This window comes from Spea bombifrons, chromosome 7 (genome assembly GCF_027358695.1).
Source record: "Spea bombifrons isolate aSpeBom1 chromosome 7, aSpeBom1.2.pri, whole genome shotgun sequence".
Taxonomy (NCBI): domain Eukaryota; kingdom Metazoa; phylum Chordata; class Amphibia; order Anura; family Pelobatidae; genus Spea; species Spea bombifrons.
Window position 1 is genome coordinate 21,273,073 of NC_071093.1, and position 16,142 is coordinate 21,289,214.

Genomic DNA, 16,142 nt, shown 5'->3' on the forward strand with positions numbered 1-16,142 from the left:
TTCAATAAGGGAACTCTTAGAGGAGCCACAAGAACTATGAACTTTAGGAAGGCAAAATTTGATCAACTAAGAGAAGCCCTTAACACTGTAAATTGGGAAAATGTCCCCAAAAACAAGAGTACAGACACTAAATGGGAGATTTTTAAAAATATCTTCAATTCTAAATGTGAAAGGTACATACTGTATGGGAATAAAAGAGTCAGGAACAAGAGAAAACCAATGTGGATAAATAAAAATGTGCAATGAATGGCAAAAAAAGGCATTTAAGCTAATAAAACAGGAAGGCAGTGAGGAAGCACTAAAAAAAAAGCTATCGGGGAAAAAAATGAATATGTAAAAATCAGATAAAACCAGCAAAAGTGGAGACAGAAAGACTCATTGCCAAAGAGAGTAAAACAAACCCCAAAATGTTCTTTAACTATATAAATAGTAAAAAGGTTAAAAATGAAAGTGTTGGCCCCTTAATGAGGGAGAAGTTATAGACAGGGATCAGGGATCAGGAAAAGCTAATATATTAAATATATTCTTCTCTGCTGTATTCACAGAGGAAAATGAAATGCCAGGTAATATACAGCAGGGTGAGATAAACGCCCCAGTACATGTCACCTGTCTAACCCCGGAAGAAGTGCAGTGCCGCCTAAAAAAAAATCAAAATAGACAAATCACCAGGCCCAGATGGCATTCACCCCCGCGTTCTAAGGGAGTTAAGTAATGTAATAGACAGACCCCTATTTCTAATATTCAAGGACTCTATAGTGACAGGGTCTGTTCCCCAGGACTGGCGCATAGCAAATGTTGTGCAATATTCAAAAAGGGGACAAAAAGTGACCAGGGGAATTATAGGCCTGTTAGTTTAACCTCTGTTGTATGTAAACTGTTTGAGGGTTTCCATAGAGATGCTATTTTAGAGTATCTCAATGAAAATAAATGTATGACTCCATATCAGCATGGGTTTACAAGGGATCAGTCCTGTCAAACTAACCTGATCAGCTTTTATGAGGAGGTGAGCTCAAGACTGGATCGGGGTGAATCGCTGGATGTCGTATATCTTGATTTTTCCAAAGCATTTGATACGGTGCCACATAAAAGGCTGGTACATAAAATGAGAATGCTTGGGCTGAGGGAGAATGTGTGTATGTGGGTAAGTAACTGGCTCAGGGATAGGAAACAGAGGGTGGTTATTAATGGTACATACTCTGAGTGGGTGACTGTTACTAGTGGGGTACCACAGGGGACAGTCCTATTCCTAGTCCTATTCTTTTTAATATATGTATTAATGACCTTGTAGAGGGATTGTATAGTAAAGTATCAATCTTTGCAGACGATACTAAGCTCTGTAACGTGGTTAACACAATACAGGACAGTGCATGGTTACAAATGGATCTGCATAGGTTGGAGGCTTGGGCTGGGATGTGGCAGATGAGGTTCAACACAGATAAATGTAAGGTTATGCACATGGGGAAGAAAAATCCAGGCTGGGAATATGTATTAAATGGGAAAACACTGGGGACGACTGACATGGAAAAGGACTTAGGAGTTTTAGTTAACAGTAAATTTACCTGTAGCGACCAATGTCAGGCAGCTGCTGCTAAGGCAAATAAAATCATGGGGTGCATCAAAAGGGGCATAGATGCCCACAACAAGGAAATAATTATACCACTGTACAAGTCACTAGTCAGACCACACATGGAATACAGTGTACAGTACTGGGCACCAGTGTACAAGAAAGATATAGTGGAGCTGGAGAGGGTTCAAAGACGGGCAACCAGAGTAATAAGGGGAATGGGAGGACTACAGTACCCAGAAAGATTATCAGAATTAGGGTTATTTAGTTTAGAAAAAAGACGGCTTAGGGGGGACTTAATAACTATGTATGAATATATAAGGGGGCAGTACAGAGATCACTCCCAGGACCTATTTATACCCAGGACTGTATCTATAACAAGGGGACATCCTCTACGGCTAGAGGAAAGAAGGTTTCTACACCAGCACAGACGGGGGTTCTTTACATTAAGAGTGGTGAGACTATGGAACACTCTGCCAGATGAAGTGGTAATGGTAAACTCACTAAAAAAGGAGTTCAAAAGGAGCCTGGACGTGTTTCTTGAAAGCAATAATATTACAAGTTATGGATATTAGATTAATAGGGACAGAACGTTGATCCAGGGATTTATTCTGATTGCCATATTTGGAGTCGGGAAGGAATTTTCCCCCTGGTATGGGGCAATTGGCATCTGCTTCATAAGGGTTTTTGCGTTCCTCTGGATCAACACAGTAGGGACACAATAGGTATATAGGTTGAACTCGATGGACTTTGGTCTTTTTTCAACCTTATGAACTATGTTACTGTGTTACTATTTTTTTTATACTTTTAACTGTCTATGAACCTACATATTAACTGTCTATATTGAACTTACCTTTTCTGCTAATTTCATAATTTCATGATTTGGTATTGTCTTTAATTGTTTAATACAGTATATTATTCATAGAACTGGAAACAGACTGTTTCTATATTGATTGAATACATTGTTCACTGATTTCATCTCTGATGGTAATGGCGTCATTAGGTAATAGTGTTTTTTCCGGCTGGAATTTTTTTTTGTACAAAATTGTCCAATGTGCATAGGTATGCCAGATTCTTGGGGCATTTTGGGGTTAGGGTTGGAACATGTACATATCAGCCTTAAACCCTGGTATTTTCATGTATTGTGTAACTGCATAATTTTGAGTGCAGTGGGTCTGCTGCTGTTTGTATCACTGGATGCTGTGACAATGGGGAGAAAAACAGGAGAAAATGGAGTAGGGATATTTAAAATAAAAAGACTAATAAAAACTGAAATTATAATTTAATGGATTGTTAGTACACAGTTATTATGCTATGTTTTCCAATGTAGAGCCCAGACTGTGAGGGACATTATGGACAGTAAAAGCTGGAGAAATGAGTATGACTTGCCCTTTTTGAAAACATCACAGTATTACATATTACAATTCATAATTATGGATAGCAATTTGCATTAGGTACACTGCCACTTTTTGTACCAGGCCATGCACTTCCTCATAATGACGTACAGTTGTAGAATTTGATTGCCTAGATGAACACCTTATGTGCTTATTATAAAAGCTTTTATGCCGGCTTCAACAGAGATCTTCTGGGTCGGCCATAAAAGGACTGTGTTGTCTCCTAGGGTGACCACACGTCCTGAACAGTCCCGCAATGGCCCTGGAATTGAAGCGCCGTCTTTTCTTCTTGGACGCAGAGGGGAGAGCTAGAGGCCTTGCGGAGGAGACGGTGGGGTGCCGAGCGGTTACTGAAAACTTCATGAGCGACCGCTCAGCGCCCCTCCGTCTCCCCCGCAAGGCCTCTAGCTCGGTTGCCATGCCTGTTATGCTGAGCGCCGGAATATGACATCATATTCTGGTGCTCAGCAGAGAAGCAGCGCGCATCGCGTCAGAGCAGGGAGAAAGAGGCCTTGCGCTCTCACTGCAGGACTTCTGGAAGGTAAGTGAACTACAAAGGGGGTAAAGGGTAGATAATCGGGATGGAGGGAGAAGGGGTAGATAATGAGGAGGGAGGGGTAGATAATGAGAAGGAAGGGGAGGGGAGGGGGGTAGATTATGAGAAGGGAGGGGGTAGATTATGAGAAGGGAGGAAGAGGGGGTAGATTATGAGAAAGGAGGGAGAGGGGGTAGATTATGAGAAAGGAGGGAGGGGGTAGACAATGAGAGAGGGGGTAGATAGTGAGAAAGAGGGTAATAAGAATATTGAAATAAAGAGTGAGATTGAGAAAGAGAATAAATTAATAAGTGTTGGATGAATTGTGTGAATGAGGGAGAGAATTAAAAAATGTAAAAATGTTTGTGTGTATCATAGACATATAATTGATTTGTGGAAAGGCAAAGATGGCACAAGCAGGGTGCTTGAGCCTTGAGGACCAAGATGCTGCAGGCAGGGTGTTTATGGGACAAAGATGGCATAGGACCAACTGTTTGTTGACTAATGCTGGACTGTTTGGGGACAGCCTGTGATATATGCCTGTAATTTAGAGGGTTTTATCTACACCATTATTGCTGAGTTTTTATGTGAATTCCAATTGATCTATACCCGTAAAGCTGGGTTTGTGTGTTATTCTGTTGATCCATATCTGCTATGCTATGTTTCCATATATTATTTATGTATTCATTCAAATAAAGGGTTTGTATGTCTTATTCAGTTGATCAATATCTGCAGTGCTGTTTCCATGTGTTTATTTGATCTATGCCATCAGTGCTGAGTTTACATGTGATTTCCAGTTGATCTATACCTGCAATGCTGGGCTTGTGTTTTCTGTTGATCTATACCTGCAATGCTATGTTTCCATACATGATTATTGTATACCTGCAAATACAGGATTTGTTTGTCTGATTCTATGCCTTCCATGCTGAGTTCACATATGAATTTCAATTGATCTATACATGCAAAGCTGGGTTTGTGTTTTAATGTGTTGATCTATCCATGCTATGCTGTCTTTCCATACATTATTTATGTATGTAGTTATGTGGGTTTGTATGCCTTATTTTTCTCAAATGCCTGTAGCTTAGAGAATAAGATTTTTAAACTCACAGCAATGGTAAATAGTGAGAATGCGAATTTAGCGGCAAAATGATTAGGATGTTGTGATTTCTGGTACATGGAAAGGATAGAGGAGGCAGAAAAATAGGAGGGGGTTGCCCTTTATGTAAAGGGAAAAAAAAGCAGCAGCCTTTGTCAAAATTTGTGGTATTTTTTTTTATCCCCACACATATTATACATATGGATTTACCTCTCCTGGTAAAAGTCACTGTCAAACAACACCCCAATATGTGTTAAACAACATTTCACAAGTACAGTAATACCACTAAACCATGGGTTAGTCGGGTTATTTGGGAGGTTAAAGGCCACTTTTGAGACATCTGGTCAGTCTGTGCCTATATCTTATTTTTTGGGCCAATTCGATTTACCCCATCAAATCATAATTTTTTTTAAACTAGACACCCCATGGGCATTTAACAGTATTTTGACTCTTTCCATGCAAGAATTTTTTGTGAAGATATAACGCTAATTTTAGGACTTGCTCATCAAAATACACTTTATATGTTATGTACCTGCATATGCATCGCTTCTCTTCCCTGTCTTCTGCTCGAGGAAGGGGGAGACCCCTCTCATCTTCTCAGCCACCGCTACAGCAACCGCCGCGGAGAAGAGGGTTAGCTTCCTCCTTCGCAACCTTCCACCTTGCAACCGCTCAAGCAGCAGCCAGTACGGAGAAGAGGGAGACCCTCCTCCACTTTACGACCGCCGCAGCCTCCACTGAGAAGGGGGAGACCTCCCTCCACCTCTCACCCACCTCCATCGGGACGGCCACGCGGGAGAGCGAGACCTCCCTTCTTGCCACAGTCAGGTCCTGATACTGAAGATTCTGTGCATGCGTGCCATCCAGTGCAACCTCCTGAACTACATTACTTTATAATGGGAGATTACGCCACACACAAGATGGCCGCAGATCCTGAAACAGAAAGTGATGTTTGACTAATTTTGGTGCCAAACTGAATTCCATGCCCCTTCATTCCTGTTCCTATTTAAACCTTCCGGTTTCCTATGATCCTTGCCCTCTGATAGTGCTTCCTCAGTGCGCGTTATCCTCGGTAGTCCTTTTGTGTTTGACCTCGGCTTGTTTCCTCATTTACGTTGATTCTCTGGTATCCTGACCTCGACTTGTCATCCATTGATCCTGTCTACTGGTAAGGAGGTGGGCCTCTCCTCTCTGGGAGAGAAACGCCCCAGCAGTTCGCTTCTACTCTGAATTTGTGATGGCTCTGCAATCAGTTTTTGACGTTCCCAGTAGGAAGTCCACCACATCTTCCCCATTGTTCACTATTCGGCAAGGTGATTGCTCCCTCATGGACTATGCTGTTTAATGCTGCACGCTGATGGCGTAGATGAACTGGACTAACGAGGAGTCGATCACAGCCTTCTTAAATTGGTTGTCTCATACTCTAAAGGATGAGATAGCTGCTAGACACAACTACTGATTTGGACAGTGTAATTGTGTCTGTGACTCATATTGATCTGAGACTCTGAGGAAGACAATCACAGAGAGAGAGGGGAAGACGACCTAACATACGCCTCGCTTCAGAGTTTGTTTCCCCACCTATGCCCTCTGCCCCTTAAGGAACCCATGCAGTTGGGAGCCACCAGACTCACTGAACAGGAGAGGTCTAGAAGAAGAAAGGAGGGACTTTAAATGCCCGCACCTAAGGTGGTCCAGGGGACCTGCCTTAAGTGTTCTAGGATTATCCCCTGAGACCCCCATAACTCGTATGATTGTTCCTGTTAGTCTCATTATCTGTTCCCCATCAGCTCCCATAATACTGGAATTTCCTTGGCTACACTCGCATAACCCCACCATTGACTGGGCTACCAGGCAGATTACATCTTGAAGTAAATACTGCGAGGAGCTTTGTATCAAGCCAGTGACACTTCTTGACTACTCTTAAGGCTTCGACAACAGTACCAGCACTTTGCGGACGTATTCCACAAAAAGGAGGCAGAGAAGTCATCATTTCATCGTCAGCATGGATGTGCCCCACACAGACCTTATGACTGCCCTATCGACGTTCTACCTGCTACCATGCCACTCAGAGGTCGAGTCTATCCGTTATCCATTCCGGAGACCAAGGCTACGGAGGCTTACATCGAGAATCTGAAACGCGGGTTTATTCGCTGATGCTGGGTTTTTCTTTGTCTGGGAAAAAGACGTCGATTTGCGCCCCTGTATAAACTACAGAGGACTAAATAGGATGACCAGACGTAATTCGTATCCTATTCCCTTCATTTTCGAATTGTTTGACAGATTGCATGGGGCTACTATTTATACTAAGCTGGGGGCTTACAACTTCATTTGTATCCGTGCTGATGATGAATGGAAGACTGAATTCAACACTCGTTCTGGCTACAAGACTAAGATTCAGATCCCCCGCAGCGCTGCAGGGGACCTGGACCCTCCTGTCTGAAAACCCACCTGTCCAGGGAAGCATACAACATTCCTTACCATTACTCCCAACCATCATCATAATCAAGCCATCTGAACAATCAACAGCTTCAACACATCGTCGGAACCAGATCAACTCATCCCCATCCAAGCGGTCCTCTCCTCCTTTGCACCAGTTTGTTATTGTATGCGTTTCTAAATTGTTCTACTGACTGTAACAGCGCTGCGGAATCTGCGGGCGCGTTATAAATAAATGTAATGTAATGTCTGGCAGCTGGTGAGCATCTCCGTAATGCGCGCAGACAACCTCTGCTGCTGCCGGCACTTCTGCCAGAAGCGCCGGAGTGACATGACCTTCCGGTGCTCCACCATAAAAGCCCTGGTGGATGTACCGGCCTGCAGCAGTGAAGGTTTTCTATGCACATCACACAGACGTTCACAGGCTGCAGGAGACCCGAATCCTTCTCTCTGCTACCCGACACTTCCGCCGGGGGTTCTATGAAGGAGCACCGGTATGAGCTTCCGTTGCTCAGTCGTAGAAGCCCCAGCGGAAGTGTCAGGTAGTAGCAGAGGTGGCGTGCAAATGTCGACTGGCTGTCCCTACTTAACACCAGGGAGCCTGGATCACGGGGAAAACCAAATGCATTGGTAAGTCGGAAGGGCATATAGGGGGTATAAAGCATTTCAGGGGGAAGATTGGCAAATAAGGGGGGAATAAGGCATATCTGGGGGCAGAGTGGCATATAGGGGGTATAAGGCAAAAATGACCACAGCACAATAGTGGGTTGTCTACTTTTTGGACCGATATAACTTTACGTAGTGGTTTTGAGATTTGTGATCTCTATTGAAGTTAGGTATGCCAAATTTGGAAAAAAATACATGCACCTTTTAATATTTGCCCTATAAATACTTATAAGAGGCGGCCTATGGAATCAAAGTGATTTTATGCAGCAAGAGTAAAACAATAGGGCACAATAACCTATTAATAAACAGTACAAAATATTGTAACTCTGGCCAAGAAAAAAACAAAATTGTGAAAACATCCTTTTAAACTATAGTAGGTAAAAATGTTTATATTTTAAAAGCAGATTTAGTTTTAGGACCAATCATACACTCCCATCCAAATCTTAAGAGCCTATTGGTCTCAAGTTTACAAAGAGTGTCCAATAAAAGAGAATACAGATACATGGCTAGGTCATAAAAAGGCTACTATAAAACTGCAAATTGTAAGGCTTGTAAAAATATTTTCAGAATGCAGAACACCTTTTGTTCTAAAACAATAGGCCAGTCTTTTAATGTAAATAATTTTATTAATTGTCATGGTGTATCTGATTTGTTGTATATAAGTATAAGTATATAAGTGAAACAACTAGACCTCTCAAGATACGATACAAATATTGGAACTGTGACGGGAGCGACCTGTACCCTGACTGAGTACTCCCGCCAAATGTTGCTTCCTCCTGCCGGGACAACAGCAATTAACCCCTTCAGCGCCAGGCAGAACCAGCGTTGTAGATAGAAGGGGGGACGTCGCTGCACTGGAGCTGCTTTGGCACTGTGGCTATCCGAAGCTTAGCTACTCAGCATGGCTATTGTCCTGACAAGGACAATAAAGGATCATAGCAGCCCACCCCAAGCACCAGGCAACACTCATGTTGAGGTGAAAACAGGACTCCTTTATTTAAACCAAATACAGAGCTATATATACACAAGTAAGAAAAGGGGCAAGACGAATATCACATGATCTAATTACCATGTCAGGAAGGAAGTAATTAGATCAAATCCTGCAACACAATATCCAGGGGAAGGACAGATTGACATGAGACATAAATAATGACATTAATTGGGGGTGTAGGCGTGGAATGATAATTGGCGTGAGACAGACAATGGCCAGGACACAGAGATAACAGGAGCTCACAGGATTAACAGCTACCTGTTATGTAATTGATCATTTTAAGGCAAGACAGGAGGCTTCCTATTTTGCACATCTTCCTTTACTCTCACCGACAGCAGCAAAGAAAGAGTTAACATAACACTGGTAACAACCAATAAAAAACAAGGTATAGCAGCATATAAACCCTACGACACCCCTAATCTTCCTCTTTCTTTTCTGCTCTAGTGATGGGAAGTTCGGATCATTAAAGTGAATCGGATCATTTCGATTCGTTCACTGAAATGATCGGATTCATGATCCAGATCTTCGGATCACTCAGTGTGTCTGCACGGAGTTACTGTTTTCCAGTAACTCCGTGCAGGCACACTAACGATTGGCCCCGCCCCTTTTATTATGAATCCTCCCCCCTGCCTCCAGTGATGTCAATGAAGGCAGAGAGTCGTTCAAAGATTCGGATCTTACAGGGATCCGAATCTTACAGTGATCCGGATTGTAAGATCCGGATCATTGTAAGATCCGGATCTTTGAACGACTCTCTGCCTTCATTGGCATTCTAATCATTAAGAGAATGTCACCATACTGTTATAAATAAATATATTAATAATCACTGCCCCCAGGATTTACATTCCCCTTTACCTGCAACTGCACCTTAAGCTAACTTTATTAAATTAATTAAATTAACCCTCACCATTAAATTAACCCTAAACACCCCATCAACCATGACTGCCCTAAAATTAACCCTTAACACACCATCAACCATGACTGCCCCTAAAATTAACCCTTAACACCCCATTAAGCATAACTGCCCCAAATTAACCCTAAACACCCCATTAAGCATAACTGCCCCTAAATTAACCCTAAACACCCCATTAAGCATAACTGCCCCCAAATTAACCCTAAACACCCCATTAAGCATAACTGCCCCCAAATTAACCCTAAACACCCCATTAAGCATAACTGCCCCCAAATTAACACTAAAGACCCCATTAAGCATAACTGCCCCTAAATTATCCTTAAACACCCCATTAAGCATAACTGCCCCCAAATTAACACTAAAGACCCCATCAACCATACCAATTTATTAGGTAATTTATCTGGAGTACATGCAATTAATTTAGGGGTAGTTATGGTTAATGGAGTATTTAGGGTTAATTTCAGGGGCCGTTATGGTTAATGGGGTCTTTAGGGTTAATTTCAGGGGCCGTTATGGTTAATGGGATCTTTACGGTTAATTTCAGGGGCAGTTATGGTTGATGGGGTATAAGGGTTAATTTTATGCTGATGACTGAGGGTTAATTTAATTAATTTAATAAAGTTAACTGTAGGTGCAGTTATAGGTAAAGGGGGGCAAACTCAGGGGAATCTAAATCCTGGGGGCAGTGTGAACATTATTAATGTATTTATTTATAAAAGTATGGTATCAGTAATATTCTCTGAATGATTCGAATCTCTGTAAGATTCGGATCCCTGTAAGATTCGAATCATTCGACTCTTCGGTTCATTCGACTCTTCGGTTCATTCGACTCTTCGGTTCATTCGACTCTTGGGATCATTCGACTCTTTGAACGACTCTCTGACTCTATGAGTCATCGTTCCTATGAGAATTAATGAGCTGTAACCTGACCCCAGAGTGCTCTGCAGATGACTCACAGCTCTAGGATCAGGTTACAGCTGCATGATGATTCACAGACTGAACCGCTACAAACGAATCGTTCAGTCTAGTGAACCGACTCATCCGGATCACTAAAAAGAACCGGATCATATGAACGATTCGTTCATGATCCGGACATCACTATTCTGCTCACCGTAGCTGCAGGTCAGATCATTTGTTTATGATTCTTTCTGCTTGATATTTATTGTCTAATTATATATATATATATATATATATATATATATATATACACACACATATATTTATATAGTTTTGCTTGTTATGCATATTTTGGTGCTTATTTTCTTTCTATTTTATTTATAGTTATTTTATTGTTATACTTATATTCATTTATATTTCTTTGTATGTCTTTGGTGTAGGGGTCTTTTCCCCGTTTTCTGGCAGCCATCTTGGTTTCTATATTTCATTAGTTTTGACATACTGCAAATTGTGTTTTACAGGTTTAATCCTGCCTTTGATTGAGGTGAGCCCTCTATATTCCATGTGCCCAGGGTGTTTGTCTATTTGGAGGTGAGCACTCCATTTTGAATAACATCTGTTGTTTCTGAGAGTGGCAGTTCTTTTACCTCTGCCGCCTGTGCTCTCTTTCTCCGGCGGCCATCTTGGTTTCTATATTTCATTAGTTTTGACATACTGCAATATATACACTGAGAATTGTGTGTTACAGGTTTAATCCTGTCTTGGTTGAGGCGAGTCCTCTATATTCCCTGTGCCCAGGGTGTTTGTCTATTTGGAGGTGAGCACTCCGTTTTGAGTAACATCTGCTGTTTCTGAAAGTGGCAGCTCTTTTACCTCTGCCACATGTGTTCTTTCTCTGGCTGCTATCTTGGTTTCTATATTTCATTAGTTTTTTACATACTGCAAGGTATACACTGAGAATTGTGTGTTACAGGTTTAATCCTGTCTTGATTGAGGCGAGCCCTCTATATTCCCTGTGGCCAGGGTGTCTGTCTATTTCAGAGCAGCTTATTTATAAACTCTCATGGGCCAGCATGCATTGCATCCTTCATCAGTAATAATGAATGCCTATATCCAGGGTAAGCCTGGTTAGGGAGTGTCTTTTAGGGTGAGCCCCTATTATATATAATTCTCCCAGCCTTCTTTTGTGTACTATGTGGAGACTTTTCTTTCTAAGATGTCTGCCTCTATACCCTAGTCTGCCCAGACTCTCCCTCTTTCCCCTGTGGCCCCTGCCAGTATGGATTCTGACCCCGAGAAATCTGAGGAGGCAGGCCACACTAAGCACCCTTGGAAGGGTAATAGTGCCTCTGCTGGTAAAGGCAAGGCCCCAGCAAAGCACCCAAAAACCTCTGCCACCTCCCTGCCCTCTGGATATGAGCATCATTTTCAACTCCCACTGTCTATAGTGGATGAGTTGCAGGCAGACTCTGCGGATGAGTCAAAGGCTTCTGTTAACCTGGCTTCGTCCAGGACCATGGACTCACGCTTCGTCCGTGAGTGTCTGGTGGATGAGCCCCACCATGCCGAACCCCATTACTCTATGAGAGCATCCATCACCCCCATTCGGCTTCTACCTCGACGGACCGCCCGGTCCTTGACCCAACCGGCTCCTCTTTATTTGACCCCACCACGATGTGCCACCCCAGGGCCGCTGAGTGGGCTCCACCAGAGTATATTGCACTATACTTACACAAGTGGTTGCGCAGACCCTTTCCTAAGGAGGCGCGCAACAAGCTTCGGGCTGAGTGTCCCCGCCCCTCACTTCCGGACAAGGTGGCTGTGACCTCAGAGTTCGACCCTAATGTGGTCGCTCTCCTTTCTTTGAATAAGAGAGATCTTAGGAAGGGTCTGGAACAGGGTCTCAAGTCCGCTCAGGATAAGATCCTGGATTTAGTGGGGCTGGTCGCTCTAATACTCTCCCTGGCTGACGAAGCATTCCTGCAGGCCACTCCCTTGGATCCTAAATTTATCTGGGAGTGGGCCTTGCGTGTGATCTGCCTAATAGGCACCGCCAATGTAGCTGTGGCCACGGAACGGCATAAGGCTTTTCACACCTAGAGGAGGAAGTAGAGGCAGAGGTTCCACAGTTTTCCCCAGGGTCGCTCTGGATTCGGTAAGTCCAGATGTTTCTTGTCTTTTGTCCCCTCCACAGGTTCCGGGCAGGATCTCGCATTTTTTCCACAACTGTGATTGGATTACTTCAGACCCCTGGGTCCTCCAGACGGTGCACGGGTATTGGATCGATTTAGTCTCCCCGCCACTCCAGGTCCGGAAACGTTCCGGTGAGTTTTGCCCGGTCATCAACCTACCGGCTCCAAACGCTTTTGTGGTTCATCGCCACTTCAAAATGGAGGGTATCCATCTTCTGCGGGACCTTATGTCGGAGGGAGATTGGTTCACTAGGTTGGACCTCAAGGACGTTTACTTCAATTCCGCTGGGGAAGACAAGTATGGCAACTCATATTGCACCCGGTCTCAGTTCTGCCCCCAGATCTCAAGGTATCTGATGTATTGTTTATCTCGACGATATCCTTTTTTCCAGCTGTCGGGACACCCTTGGGGGTCAGATGGTTTTTCATGGTTCAGACGCTTCATCAATTGGGTTTTGTGACGGAAGCCTCCATCACTGGGACCACTGGCTGAGGGGATTATCTCCAGCAGACAGCCAGGATCTGCCACCAAGGAGTGACCACCATTCTTTTAGTAATGTTGTATAAATCAGTTTTCCCCCCTATTGTATTGTTAATCTCTGCCCCTGTTGTCTCTGGGAGGCAGATTAAGGGGGCGGTTTGTGTCCCAATATCTTGTTTTATGTTAATATGTGTTTTGCTGGATATATCCAGTCCTGTGCGTGAGAAATAAATCAGTCTTCGTTTGGTTTTACCCTACACTGAGTCTCGGCTAGTGGCTGGGGAACCGGGGAAAGTGTGGTGTCCCAGGCTAAGGGAGCCCAAGACAGCGGAGGTAGTCGGTCGGACTAGCCAGCTCCGTGACAGGTTTCATTGTCAACGCACTCGAATCTGAGCTAAACCCCAGCCAGTGCATCCTGTTGGGTTTCGAAATAGACTCCAGGGCGGCGATGTTGCAGCTTCCAAGGACAAAGATTGTTGCTATCCAGAAGGAGATCTGCGCCCTGCTCAAGAAGGACTCCTACTCCCTCTGCTTACTCGTGCGTGTGGTGGTCTACTCGTGTCTTCTATTCAGGCGATCTTCCGGGGTCCTCTACACTACCATATACCTCACCGCCTTAAGGCTCGACATCATCCGGTCCACCTTACCCCAGAAGTAAACTTGGAATGGGCGTGCAGTTTTCGGTTCCCATCCAGATCGCGTCCTGAAGTCCGACGCCAGCACGCTGGGCTGGGGAGCAGCTGCCCTCATGGAGGTGACCGGTGGACATCGGAAGGGTGTTCCCCTTAGTAATCACACTCGTATCATGCCAATTCAGCCCGTGCATGCTGAAACCTAGCTAGCTGCCCCCCTTGTGTATTGATGCTGCCAGCACTATGGGTTCTGCACATCACTTACAGCCACCCTGTACCAGCATGTACTGGCTGACTTGGCATGATAGGAGTGTGATTGCTAACAGCTGACATGTTTCAGCTAACATGCTGAAACCTAGCTAGCTGCCCCCCTTGTGTGGGTGGGGGGTTATTTTCGGTTTTGGCTAAGTGAACCGTGAATGTTTTGGTCCAGAATTTTCATTTTGGTGCATCCCTAGAATAAATAGAACTATTTCATTTTTAATTATCCTGAATTTGTAGTCACAACACTTTCTAGGCCCAGAAATCAATGAGAGGAAAAAGTAAAGGTTTTGTGTCAAAAGGCCATATTTTCTCACAGTGAAAAATGAGTGCGGCCCACGCACGTATACAATTCTGATGAAGTGGCCCACTGCAGAAAAAACTTGGACACCCCTGCTGTAGTGGTATTAAGAGGAAATGCAAATGTGATGAATGTGCTGTTAGTAGGTTGGTGTGAAATTTAGCATTTGGCCCCAACAGTCTGTTGTGACATTGTAGACTGTCACAGACCATGGGTCTATGTGTAAGACTGATTGTATGAATAATGCAACATCATTTCTTTATTAAGATTTTGGCCTGAATTAAAGGTGTCAAATTTTGTCATGAGTTTGTATTTCCATATCTTCCTTTCTCTTGTTCTTTATGCAAAATAGCAAAAGACCTTTAAACTACACTATATACCGATGAGAAACTAAAATAAATATTCCCACTCCCTCCTCTGCACTGTTACAAACAACCTCCAAACCTAAAACAACTTATAGTAAGGAGCTCCATAAAGAGACCGACTATGGATGACACTTCTCCCTGTCACTGTAAAAGGTGTGAAACCTGCGCACACATATATACCACAGTCACGGTGCCAATACCAGTTGTTTTAGGGTTGTTTGTGAAATTTTGTTTGTCCTCACTATTCTGGGGTCATGTAGGTATGAGATTGTATGCATACCTCACAACTGTCCCAATTTAAGCAGTTCCGTTGTCACCAATAGCCAGTTAGGCAGATCTAACTGTGAACTTGAGGTCTGTTGCATTACAACACAACCCTCAACCACAGCTCTCCCAAGGATTTCTAATGTATTTGACTTTATTTGGTGGATAATAATACTAAAGTGTTACCTGGAGATCCTGCAGCCCATCCAAAAGGACCTTTCCAGCACATACTGCATTGTGCAGAAGACCTTCTTGCTTGATGACATTCAACACTTCAGCCAAAAGAATGTTTTTAGATGGCTCCCCAAGCCAGGTGTTAAATATTCTGTATGGCTGTGGGTGGGGAAAAAAGTTTTTTTCACTAATTCACTCATGGTTCTCTTAGATGATATTATTAATCAAAACACACTGAGCATATACGTAACACCTCTTTAAACAGTTAAAGTGTGTAGACGGGCAAGAAAGGTAATAATAAATACACAAAAATAAGGTGACAATATAGATATGGCTGAAAACACAACACAAACATAGGCCTAGGAAAAATATAGGTTACAATTCCTTAACTTTAAAGATCAAAATTACTGTAGTTTTTTTGGATATAGGTCCCTGCACAAAGAGAAATTGGGATATACTCCAGTAAAAATACATCCGATAAGACAAGAGAGAGCGAGCTATACATTTAGGGGAATCAGGAAAGGTAACATAATTCAAAACAAAAATATGTTATACACATAAGGTATCCCCTTTTTTCGGTTTGACCATGTCTTAACTAAATGTGACTATTTTTTTTTTCCAAACTTACAGTTACACCAATTTATTGATGGGAAGACAATATGGTATGGCAGGTACATACCGTATTTGCTCGATTATAAGACGACCCTGATTATAAGACGACCCCCCAAAATCTGAATATTAACTTAGGAAAAAAAGAAAAAGCCTGAATATAAGACGACCCCAAAGGAAAAAAGTTTTACCAGTAAATGTTAATTCATGTAAACTCTTTTTTTTAATAAAAGCTATGATTGAGAAAAAGATTTCTTTTGTTTTTATTTCTTGTATTTTCCAAACTGTCCCCCAGTTACGCACATCTGCCCCCAGGCTTGCCACTCCAATATGGCACTGTGGCCCATGATATGCCTCTTAACCCTCTATAT

At 43.0% G+C, this 16,142-nt stretch overlaps 1 protein-coding gene and 1 long non-coding RNA gene across 3 annotated transcripts in view; both read right to left on the bottom strand.

Annotated features, from left to right (window-relative positions):
- The window catches only part of ABAT (4-aminobutyrate aminotransferase), a 335,639-nt gene that overhangs the window by 31,978 nt on the left and 287,519 nt on the right, over window positions 1-16,142 (bottom strand). The window contains exon 14 of one of the 2 annotated variants that reach the window (XM_053472272.1): window positions 15,175-15,321. The exons of the other annotated variant lie outside the window; for it this stretch is intronic. Within the exon in view, the coding sequence (XP_053328247.1) occupies window positions 15,175-15,321 (147 nt within the window). The remainder of the gene's footprint in view (window positions 1-15,174; window positions 15,322-16,142) is intronic. 2 annotated transcript variants of the gene reach the window in all.
- Window positions 10,815-12,288, bottom strand: LOC128502449 (uncharacterized). Its single transcript, XR_008355116.1, has 2 exons — window positions 12,134-12,288; window positions 10,815-11,148 (listed from the first exon to the last, which is right to left on the bottom strand). It is a non-coding gene; the product is annotated as an uncharacterized LOC128502449 (long non-coding RNA).